The following is a 12819-nucleotide window of genomic DNA, read 5'->3' as shown; positions in this document are numbered from 1 at the left end:
ACAGCTGCTAGTTCCATCCATGGCCATGCTCACAGACGGACGGATAGACAGTAATCACATTCTGGTGGCAGGTGCAAAAATAAATAAATTCTTCTAAATCAATGTATCGCAAATTTGGACCTCAAAGACCCCTAACAGTGCACATTTTCCAGGTCTTCAATATGTAAGTGGCCAAAGCCATTGGTACCAAGTTATACTGTATAAAGCAGCATAAAGTTTATTTTATCATTTCTTTTTAACTTAGTTTAGTTTCTCTTTAACCCCCTTATGAGCACACCTGCTTATATTTTATTTTGAGAAAACCATAAAGCAGCTTCTATGTATAGTGGTGCTGTAACTGGTTATTTTTTTAAAATAAATGTTGGTATTCTTTTTAAATGCAGCATTGTTCTATTTACACTGATGTATTTTTATTAGTCCATGACAGAAGAGTAACCTGCAATGTATATAAGGCTCCCACTAGCTCCTGTTACCCTGTGCCCTGCATATTCCATACTACTCCTGTGCAGCTGTCAGTGCTGGGATTGGGGAGAGGAGAAACCATCTCACATGCACCTGATTATCTGTAACAATGGGGCTAAATCTTTTATTTCTTGTGTTTTTGTTGCTGGTCCTGTATGTGACACACTGCAAGTCTGAGACACAGAACTCTACACCCGGCTGTCACCTGGTAGTGAGCGATTATACAGTTACATGTAATTACTCTCAGGAAGAAGATAATATTATTGCAGGAATAGTCACCCGATGTACGAGGTTATTATCTCAGTGGAATGGATGGAATATTTTCTCCAGTGTCATCTGCATGATGTAAGTACAATAGATGCTGCAAACAGTATTACAGGGACATGTCACACAGGGAATCCCTAATAACTTCTGTGCACTGCTCAGTACCTGCTCACATCTCTCAGTGTCTTATATCAGATAGAATATCTCTGTCTCCCATTTGTACCTGACCCTTTATCTGTTATATTCCTAAATATCTGCAGGATGTTATACAGCAGAAGACAGAGATATATTACTAATTTACAGTGTTTCTTAGAATTGTAAGAACAAAGCAGATTTAGTCCGAATATAATATTATTGTGGCCAATGTGTTTCTAAACCTCCGCTATTAAATGCCCTCTGTGTTGTTGTATCATTTCTTACTGTACTTTTCTTAAAAAAAATAATAATGTATTACTAAGATGACATTAGTGGTACAATATTTAATGTAAATATGAAGTAGTTTAGTAATCACAATGTAAAATCCTCTGCTGACAATAATTGGTTCCCAGTAATCTGATATTCCTTTGTTTTGCAGTCTCCATAACACATAGCAGAGTAATTAGTAGGGTGGTGATTAGTGTTACCGCCTGTTATAGCAGAGTCGCTGGGCTGACATCTGATCATTGCAGAATCATTCTGTGCAGTAATCACAGTGTAGATGTGTCCCCCTCCCCTTGTCCATTGTTGTTGTGTTTCTCAGAGGAATAGCGTTAAGGTCCATGCACACTAGAATATTATCTTTCCAATTTGGCTGGTTGGAATGAAAATCAATTGAAAATTACAATTGACTATTTGCTCCCAAACTCTGAAAAATGAACCAAAGCAGTCATCAAGCAAAGTCAAACATACTGAGTGTGGAGACCTTAACACGCTAGAAGCCTGCAGCTTCTTAATCATTTGTATCAATATGTAACTGATTCATTAATAAAATGTATATTCCAAAAATCCTTTTTTACTTCTAATAAGCACCTAATAGCATAACATTATATATACAGGTTGAGTATCCCGTATCCAAAATGCTCGGGACCAGGAGAATTTTGGATAGCGGATTATTCCGTATTTCGGAATATTTTAATATTTCAATTATGTATTTTGAAGTATCTTGCATGTATGCTGTATAAACACATAAAATACACACAAATATATTTTATTACCACATAAAATACACACAAATATATTTTATTTGTTCAAAAAACAAGGTTTCAAAACATGAAACAAAATTTGTGTACTATCTCAGATATTGAATTTGAATGCCAAGCAATCATTTTCTTGCACATATATAGTGCCAGTTACATATCATGTCACCAGTAGTGCTGTTACAAATGTCCCCAGTGAGTTTTTAGGAAAAAAAAAAAAAAAAATTTCACTTTCTGGAATGTATGGTTTTCGGAATAATTCTGATAACGGATACTCGGATACGGGATACTCAACCTGTGTGTGTGTGTGTGTATGTATGTATGTATGTATATATATATATATATATATATACAGTATATATATATATATATTTATATTTATTTTTTTCCTGAAAAGCAGTCATCTGCATAAAGGCCGTACACACTAGAAGATATTGGCACCAATCTCGTTCAGAAAAGGGCTTCTAAATGATATTGATGGCAATATCTTCTAGTGTGAATGCATAATATCTTTAACAAAGTAACCCCCCCCCCCACCACCACCACCACCAGCTCATTGTTACCGCTATTGACATCTTCCGGACATGCCAATATTGCTCATGCCATTTGCACCCATTGTTCAGTGTGGATGCACAATATCTTTCATGATCAGCTCAAGGGAAATGCTTCACCAATATCTTTCATTGTTCATATCTTCTAGTGTGTATGGGCCTGAATTTGACCAATTTGTTTGTAGGAACAATTGGTGTCCCGTGTTTAGGAGAAAATGGTCAATTGTCATTTGCGCCCCAAAATTCCAGATTTTCATTCCAACCAGCCAGATTGGAAAGATAATATTCTAGCATGTAATGGACCTTTAGGTTCCTTATAACCAGAACAAAATGCAGCATATGTTTATGTGCCCCAGGTAGAAATTAGATTGGTGCTTGTTTCCTAGCAGGGCGCCCGCTAAGCAAATTGCTTAGCTGGGGATCCTGCTTAAGAAAATTGCATTGCATGCCGTTTTTTGCGTGCAATGCGATCACATGCGATGTGATTTTCCTATGTAATTCATTCACTGTTTTTTTCCCCCCGGGCGGTGCGATCGCATCGCAATGCACCGCAAAATTGCATTGCACAGCAAAATCGAATGCGATTGCATGGGGTGCGATGCCATTTACGTTACAATACAGTTGTATGTATTCAGCAATGAGATTCAGGCACTCCCCCAGTATCCACGCCACCCAGAAGCGTGATGTACTCCCAACCATTTCCTATCCCTACTATACACGTTGGCGTGGAGTTGAATTTATATAGTTTGGCGAGCCAGAAGCGTGGCGAGGGCACGCGGATTACATTACTTTCCGCTATATAAAGTCAACTCCACGCCGTCGTGGATAGTGGGGATATGAAAAGGTCGGGAGGATGCATTCCGCCGCCCCTCGCCGGGTTTGCTGCACTCGCCACGATTCGGGGTGGCGTGGATACTGGGGGGGGTTGCCTCAATCTCATTGCATCTCATAGAACTATATAGTAAAGTACATTGCATCGCACCCTATGCAATCGCATGCGATGCACTTGGGGGGGGGTGGGGGTGGAATAGCAGTGAATAAATTTCAAAGGCAAATTGCATCACATGCGATCGCATCGCATGCAAAAACGGCATGCAATGTGGTTTCACTACGGTATCGTATGTAGTGAAACTGGGCGCCCTGCTAGGAAACAAGTACTATTAGATTTTGAGCTTCCCTGACTTATACCCCTTTCAGACATATGGCAAAGTCCTGGGATTTTCACGTGCACGCGCACTATCCCGGGACTAGCGTATGTCTGAAAGGCTCTACCCAGAATTTTAGTCCTCTAAAATCGAGGGTCCTGCGCACCTGCAATGGACCCGGGATTTTTAAAAACCCGTGTTTGAACCGGGTCTAAAATCCCGGGTAGTATGTCTGAAAGGGGTATCAGTAGCATATGGAAATAAAGCTTCCATCTGATATTACAGTGCAGTGTATTATATTGGTGCGATATGAATAGTAATATAAATGATACAAACTTGATGTAACACGTGCCAACTGATATATGCAAATGCCGTATTGGTTACTATAGTTACAGCTTCTATTTAGAAGTTTACAGTTAATCATTATAATTTTTTAAATCTTTGATAACATAGTAATATTATTTTATATTACGGTAGGTTGCAAATGTATTTAAATAAAACAGGATTTTGGTAGGCTATGATATTAACTTAGTATATTTGCCATATTAACAGTATAAAGCAGAGTTCTGCATACTCTTCTATTACAGTCCAGGTTGTATATATATCCATGCTACACAGGTGACTTCATTACTACCTGTCAGTGTGGCCCATCTGCAGCACAGTTATTACCCAGTGTAGTATTCATTTATTTATTATTTATTAACAGTTTCTTATATGGCGCATACATATTCCGCAGCACTGAACAGAGAATAGTTGAACATTAACATCAGTCCCTGCCCCAGTGGAACTTACAATCTATATCCCCTACCACATGTATGCGCACACACAGACATTTTGGGCCAAATGTAATAGGGTGAGAGTTTCAGAAAGTGAGAGAGTTTTCCCATGTTTTTTAAAGCAGCAATCAATTACATGGCAAAATCAACCTGGTTTAGCCATGTAATTGATTGCTCCTTTAAAAAACATGGGAAAACTCTCCCAAAATCTCTCACTTTCTGAAACTCTCATCCTATTACATTTGGCCCTCTATGTTTAATTTGCTGGGAGCCAATTAGTCTACCAGTATAATTTTGGATTGTGGGAGGAAACTGGAGTACCCACACAAGTACGGGGAGAATATACAAAATCGGCACAGTTAGGACCATGGTGGGAATCGAACCCAAGACCTCAGTGCTTTGAGGCGGTAACGATAACCGTTACACCATCTGTACTGCCCCTGTACGTAGTGAGTGGAGAAAGCTGAGGCCAAATATACTGTATGTCAGTGGTAGCCAACTCCAGTCCTCGAGAACTACCAACAGTTCACATTTTCTAGATCACCTGGCACAGGTGCACTCATTACTGACTGACACATTATAAATGGTCCAAAGGTGGAGCTAATTACTTCACTTATGTGAGGAGACATGGAAAACATTAAAGCCCCGTACACACAGGAGAGATATATTGCTCAGCAATATATTGCTAGCAATATATTGCTGAGCAATATATTGTTCAGCGTCTCCTTTTTATCAGCGACCAGAGATGGTCGCTGATGAAAAGGAACCTCGGTACTTATGTAGTAACTGGGCTGCCGATTTTGAAATCGGGTCCATCGCATCGCATCGCACCCGACCATATCGCATGCGATGCGATGCGATGCGATGCGATGGACCCGATTTTTCCATAGGATTCAATGTTAAAATGGACTGAGTCCATTTTAACATGGAATTCAATGGGAAAAGGGGTCCTTTTCATACCCCTACTATCCAAGTGGGCATGGAGTTGGATATAAACCTGTGGCGAGCGTAGCGAGCCACCGAGCCCGAAGCGTGGCGAGCGTAGCGAGCCCCGCGAGGGGACACAGAATACCGTCCCCTCGCGGGGCTCGCTTCGCTCGCCACGCTTCGGGCTCGGTGGCTCGCTACGCTCGCCACAGGTTTATATCCAACTCCATGCCCACTTGGATAGTAGGGGTATGAAAAGGACCCCTTTTTCCCATTGAATTCCATGTTAAAATGGACTCAGTCCATTTTAACATTGAATCCTATGGAAAAATCGGGTCATCGCATCGCATCTGATTGTATGCCTTAACTTAAGGCATACAATCAAAAAATCGGCAGCCCAGATACTACATAAGTACCGGAACCTCTGCCGGGGAATCCGCCGAGGTAATCAGCTCGTCGCAGGAGCAAGCTTCTGTGACCAGCGATTACAATGGGGCTGAAAACGGGAGCGCACACCCGGCGATAACGCCGGGGCACACTCCCATCACTGGCAATATGGTCGCCAGCGACCATATTTCCAGCGATTATAGCCCATATCACTGCCGTGTGTAAACGCCTTAAGTGATAGCCGCTTTAAAAAACCTGGAGATTTCATACTCTCACTTTTATCTTTCTTACCAAATCTCTCACAATCTCTCATCCTATTACATTTTCCCCATGGTTGCAAGTACAAAATACTAGAGTTATGATGTTCGGTTCTTCAGAACTCTGAACCCACTTGAATTTTGTGGATCCGAAATATAGATTTTGGTTTGCAAAATGATTTTTAGGCGTTTTATCCATTTTCAAGAAAAACAGAACTCAAGGTTTTGATTTTGAATCTGAATTCTGAACCCAAAACACTTGGTACTGAAAAACCAGAACATCATGATGAAATTAGAACCAGAACTCAAGGTTCTGTGCACATTTCTACAAAATACATGTAAATGTTTATATAAATACAATTGTTAAATCTGTACGTGCATGATCTTAACAAATTTGCCCAAAATGCATTTTTCTCCCACATCCAGCAGCGGACACTGCCTTTAACCATGGGGATTGGGATGTGATCTGGAGGAGCCGGCACGTTAAGAAATTTTGAACTGCTGGCTACTTCCCCTCCCATTCCCCTCCAGACTGCAGTCTTTTGAAAAAATTGTCCGGAGGAGTCGCCCGGGTGTAGGTCTCTCTGAGACCGAAGACATTTTTTTTTTGTATTTTATTTTATGGCAGTGTTTTCTTACTGCACATGTCCCTGGAGGGAGCCAGGTCGACACTGCATGCAGTGTTCCTCCTGAGCTCAGCCACCGGGGTGTACTCCCGGGGGCCCACCGCAGCTGCATACATCTTGCATATGGGTCCAGAGGCTACCACACACCTCCAGGGATGCTGGCGCCGAGCGCCGTGTGGTCCTGGTCAGCCTAGCTAGCTGACCAGGTAATGAGGCAGGCAGCAGGGAGTCGCGGGAGCGTTCTCCCTGCAGTAACATAGCCGGCAGGCGTCTTAGCCGCTCACCGGAGACGCTTCTTGCTGTTGGTGTCAGGCGGTGAAAGTGCAATGTCACTTTAAGGCAGAGGGGGCGGACCGGAAGTGCGGAGGCAGAATCAGTTCCCTGAATTGGATCCGTGCCGGATTAGCTTCCTGTATTAACAGGATGCAGGAGGTCCCACATTGCCTGTTCTTTGCAGCAGTGGCAGCTCCTATTAAGGATACCTGTGCAGCAAAGCAAGCTTCCCCTAAAAACTTCAGGTACTGTGGTCTGGGGATGCTGGTGGTGGGAGGAATTCGGGTTAAGGCTGCTTTCCCCTTGTTCCACTTCAGACCCAGGTCAGTGTATACACTTGTGGGGGTCTGTCAGTGGCGTAACTAAGCCTCCGCAGCCCCCACCATGGCGGGGAGGCGCAGAGTAACTATGGGCGCCTGGGGGGCTGCGGTGCTATAGTTACCCGCTGCGCTGCTGCCCGGCCGCATCTGCGGTCACTGTCCCGTCACTCGCTCCCGGCGCCGGCTCCTGCTGATAATGAAAAGTGACACTTAGAAAATGGCTGCCCCCGTATTGCAGACAGTTTTGGCAGCCATTTTCTAAGAGTCACTTTTCATTATCAGCAGAAGCCGGCGCCGGGAGCGAGTGACGGGACAGTGATGCAGATGCGGCCGGGCAGCAGCGCAGCGGTGACTGAGGGAGATTGGACGGGACAGTGACCGTCAGGTATGAGTATGGGGGGGAGGGGCGCCGAAAAAATTTGGCGGGGGGGGCGCAAAATATATAGTTACGCCACTGGGGTCTGTGTGCACGGTTGTCTGCAGGTATGGCTGAGAGAAATACCGCTAAAGCAGCCCTTAAACTGTATACATGCAAAATATGCAAAGTCCAGTATACTCAGCATGTTAAGGGAGTAACTGTTTGTGAGACTTGTTATGGGGCAAGTCAGTCCTCAAGGACAGCCCCGCAGCAGCAGCAACCATCCGAATCCCTTACAGCTGTGCTGTCTAATTTAGCTGCAGAGCTGACAGCTTCTCGCAGGGAAAGGGAAGCACTGTATGCACAGATTGAAAATGTAACCTCTGTTGAACCTCCATGGGCTTGATCCTTGTTAAGGTCAGTGGATTCTTTAGCCAGGAATTTTCCTTCCTCATCTCAGGGTAATCCTTTTTCTCAGGAAGCTAAGAGAAGGGTCCGGCTGCATTAGTGCAGTCAGATGATGCAGAAGAATTTTCTTTGGCAGAGGAGGGAGAATTTTTGGTGGAAGAGTTAGCGGAACCCTCTGTGGAGGAATATGCAGAAGAGGAATCTCAGGGTATTGATGCCCTTATTAGAACCGTTTAGCAGACTTTGGATTTATCAGATCCAGAAGTCCCGGTTCCAAGGTCCATTTTTTTTGGAGGTCTCCAAAGTCGTTTTCCGGAGTCTCCGGAATTAGATAGATTGTTATTGGAGGCCTGGCAGTCACCTGATGAAAAATTCCAGGTGTCCAGGAGATTTAGGGTTTTATATCCCTGTTCTCAGGAATAAGTGGAAGTCTCCCCCTCCGGTGGATACCTCTGTTTCCAGATTGTCCAAGCGTACCGCCATCCCCATTCTAGGGGCAGTGGTACTGAAAGAGGGTCCAGACCGCAGGTTGGAGGCCACTCTAAAATCCCTTTATTCCACTTCTGGGATTTTGCTACGGCCAGCTCTGGCAGGAGCCTGGGTGAGCAAGGCTGTGGAGAAATGGGCAGCTCAGCTTGTGGCAGGTCTTAATAATAATAGGCCCAGGGCGGAGTTGCTGCCTTTGGCAGAGTATATTCAGGATGCGGCTGGATATTTGGCAGGTGCAGCCACAGATACGGCAGCTTTGGGAGCCAGGATTTCGGCTTCTGCTGTTTTGTTCATTATGGCTTTGATCCTGGCAGGCAGAGGCAGAGATTAAAAAAGCGAAAGAAGCTCTGCCTTTCAATGGTGAAGTTTTGTTTGGACCGGAGCTGGACAAATTGATTTTGCAAGCTACCGATGGCAAATTGACTTTTCTGCCTTCCCTGGTGCCGGTTTCTAGGAGACCCTATAGAGGGCCATACTTTCGGGCCTTCCGAGGAGCATCAGGAGGCAGAGGTAGAGGAGCTTTTTCAGCCTTCAGAGGAAAGCGTGGCAGAGGAGCAGCCACATCAGTTCCTAAAGCTGCTACTTCACGCTGCCAGGAGCAAAAAGCTCCCAACAAGCCCTTGGCATGACAGGACCACTTGGGAGGTGCCCAGGTGGGGGCAAGGCTGTTGGCTTTTGCGGAGACATGGCGACAGACTTGCACAGATTTGTGGGCCCAGCAGGTGGTATCAAGAGGATACCAGCTGGAGTTCACAACTTTTCCTCCCCAAATTTTTTTTAACCGGTCTTCCGTTACTGGAGTTGAAGCACGAAGCACTCCAGGCTTCAATCCACAAACTGTTACAATCAGGAGTAATTGTAACAGTACCAGTGGATCAAAGAGGACAGGGCTTTTATTCCAATCTTTTTTTGGTGCCCAAGCCGAATGGCACGTTCCGTCCAATCCTGAATTTAAAAGGATTGAACCACTTTATTATTTACAGCAGATTCAAAATGGAATCAGTACAGTCAGTGGTGGCAGGCCTCGAGCCAGGGGAGTTTCTCATGTCAATGGACATAAGAGATGCATACCTTAATGTTCCAATTTGGGAGCCGCATCATCAGTTTCTGCGTTTTGCAGCACTGGAAGCGCATTTCCAGTTTCGAGCTCTCCCCTTCAGCCTGCCATCTGCACCTCGGATTTTTACAAAACTGATGGCATGCATGGTCACGGCATTATGGCGATGGGGAGTTACAATCATTCCATACCAGGACGATCTTCTCCTCAAGGCTCCGTCCAGGGAGAGATTGATTTCAGATGCCTTCCTTACACATCAATTTTTGATTCAGCATGGGTGGATAATCAATTTTCCCAATACCAGTTAGAGCCGACTCAGAGACTGTTTTTTCTGGGTCTTCTCTTCGACACAGTACAACAACGTGTGTATCTCCCCGGAGACAAGATTTCGTCCCTCCAAGCCTTGGTGAGGCTGGTTCTGGAAACAAGACATCTAACAGCTCACCTATGCATAATATTGTTGGGGAAGATGGTGGCATCTTTCGAAGCCCTTCAGTATGGAAGGTTCCGGTCCAGGACCTTTCAATTGGACATTCTTTCCCAATGGTCGGGGTGTCACCTTCAGATGCACAGGTGCATAAAACTAAAACCACACCCAGGACTGTCCTTGATGTGGTGGCTTTGCACGGATCATCTCTTGGAGGGGCGTTGATTTGGTATTACGGACTGGACAATAGTGACGACCGATGCCAGTCCTCAAGGTTGGGGAGCAGTGACTATGGGACAATCGTTTCAGGGCCGTTGGTCACAACAGGAGGCCATGTCTTCACATCAATTTGCTAGAGCTAAGAGCCATTCGATTGGCACTGATTCAGGCATCAGATCTACTGCATGGGAAAGCAATCCAGATCCAGTCAGACAATGCCACAGCAGTGGCATATCTCAACAGGCAGGGAGGCACCAAGAGTCGAACTGCAATGAGGGAGGTTCGCCCAATTTTTCTTTGGGCAGAGTGCAATGCCTTGAGCCTCTCAGCCGTGTACCTGCCGGGAGTAGATAATTGGGAAGCAGATAACTTGAGTCATCAGGATATCCATCCAGGGGAATGGGCTTTGAATCCAGAGGTGTTTCATCAGTTGACTCTCAGGTGGGGCATTCCTCAGGTGGACCTGGTGGCATCCAGTAGAAACAACAAGCTGCCTCTATATTTTGCTCGATCAAGAGACCCGGCAGCAGTAGCGACGGATTTTTTTTCTGCTCAGTGGCGGTTCAAGCTGTCATATGCTTTCCCACCATTTCCGCTTCTACCTCGGCTTCTCAAACGGATCAAGAACGAATCCGCCATGGTTATTCTAATCGTCCCGGATTGGCCGAGGAGATCATGGTACACGGATCTGAGACAACTATTATTAGACGATCCATGGAGGTTCCTGCTGAGAAGATCTGCTTCTTCAGGGCCCGTGCGTTTACCCAGACTTGCCTCGTCTTCATTTAACGGTGTGGCTATTGAGGCCGAATTATTAAAAAGACAAGGTATCCCAGTGGTGGCAATTCCGACCATGGTGAGAGCAAGGAAGGAGGTCACGTCAGCACATTACCATCGAATCTGGAAATCGTATATAGTATGGTGTGAAAGACGTCAGTTGCCAAAAGCTGTTTTTTCTTTAGCACGACTTCTTCAGTTTTTACAGTCAGGTTTCACATCAGGCCTAAGTCTAAGGGCCTTATTTTGGTTCACTCTTTCTGACAAAATCCTTCTTAGATGGACAAAACCATGTGCACTGCAGGGGGGCAGATGTAACATGTGCAGAGAGAATTAGATTTGGGTGAGTTATTGTGTTTCTGTGCAAGGTAAATACTGGCTGCTTTATTTTTACAATGCAAAATAGATCTCACTTTGAAGTAAAACCCCACCAAAATCTAATTCCCTCTGCACAAGTTACATCTGCCCCACCTGCAGTGCACATGGTTTTGTCCATCTAAGAAGGATTTTGTCAGAAAGATTGAACCAAAATAAGGCCCTAAGTACCTTAAAGGTATAAGTATCGGCCCTATTGATTTTTTTTTTCACAGGCGTTTAGCTCTAATTCCTGAAGTCCAGATCTTTTTGAAGGGTGTCCTTCGGCTAAGGCCGCCTTTTTCGGCTCCTACGGAACCGTGGGACCTTTCTTTGGTTCTAGAATTTCTACAGTCAGAATGGTTTGAGCCATTGGAGACTGTAGAATTACGGTATTTGATGTGGAAGACTCTCATGTTATTGGCTTTGGCTTCGGCTCGTAGAGTCTCATACTTGGGTGCTTTGTCTTGCCGCTCGCCCTTTTTAGTTTTTCACGCAGACAGGGCAGAACTAAGGTCTCGCCAGGATTATCTGCCGAAGGTGGTATCAGCTTTCCACATCAACGAACCAATTGTGGTACCAGTCTTATCGGGAGAACTGGCATCTCTTGATATCGTTCGAACTCTTCGGTTGTATGTCACTCGTACGGATACAATCAGGAAATCAGACTCCTTACTTGTTCTTTATGAAGCAGTGAAAAGAGGTTATCCAGCGTCTAAGGCGACATTAGCACGTTGGATTTGCCTGATTATTTGTGAGGCTTATATATTTTTTTCTCGCTCTATTCCAGCGGTAGTGTCAGCCCACTCCACGAGGTCAGTGGGGACTTCTTGGGCAGCCACTAGAGGAGTGTCTCTGTCTCAGGTGTGCCGGGCGGCCACCTGGTCAGGGGCTAATACTTTTGTCAGATTTTACAAATTTGATGCTTTTGCTAGGCCGGAGGCCAATTTTGGCCGGGCTGTGTTACAGGGAGAGTAGCGCTGTCCCGCCCGTGGGGTTAGCTTTAGTACATCCCCATGGTTAAAGGCAGTGTCCCCTGCTGGATGTGGGAGAAAATAGGAATTTGGTACTCACCAATAATTCCGTTTCTCCTAATCCACAGGTGACACTGTGCGCCCAGCGCTTCTGTTTATTATTATTTATTTTTATTGTTTGGTTGTTAGTCCAGTGTGTATGAATGTAGTATATGTCTTCACTGGCGATGGAATTCTGTATATGGCTGTTGGTTATTCTTCTCAGAGATTCTGGGGCTCTTTTCCTCTCGGACACCGTTTTTTCTTAAGACTGCAGTCTGGAGGGGAATGGGAGGGGAAGTAGCCAGCAGTTCAAAATTTCTTAAAGTGCTGGCTCCTCCAGATCACATCCCAATCCCCATGGTTAATGGCAGTGTCCCCTGTGGATTAGGATAAACAGAATTATCGGTGAGTACCAAATTCCTATTATTACGTGAATTTATTGCAACCTCTTCATGGCTCACTGAGGCTTTTATACATGTTTATATTTTATTACAATTTATGCAGCTGTCAGTGGGGAGATATAAAGAAAAGGACAACAATTAAATTACATT

General features: G+C 44.7%; 1 protein-coding gene across 1 annotated transcript in view; it reads left to right on the top strand.

Annotated features, from left to right (window-relative positions):
* The first annotated feature begins 578 nt into the window (after positions 1-578).
* LOC146025697 (vomeronasal type-2 receptor 26-like) overlaps positions 579-12819 on the top strand; it is a 184499-nt gene continuing 172258 nt past the window's right edge. The window contains exon 1 of the mRNA XM_083155705.1: positions 579-807. Within this exon, the coding sequence (XP_083011831.1) occupies positions 745-807 (63 nt within the window). The 5' untranslated portion in view covers positions 579-744. The remainder of the gene's footprint in view (positions 808-12819) is intronic.

This window comes from Crinia signifera, chromosome 1 (genome assembly GCF_055691185.1).
Source record: "Crinia signifera chromosome 1, ASM5569118v1, whole genome shotgun sequence".
In the NCBI taxonomy this organism is placed as follows: Eukaryota; Metazoa; Chordata; class Amphibia; order Anura; family Myobatrachidae; genus Crinia; species Crinia signifera.
Note: the sequence above shows the minus strand (reverse complement) of the source record. Positions and strands in the feature narration are given on the sequence as shown.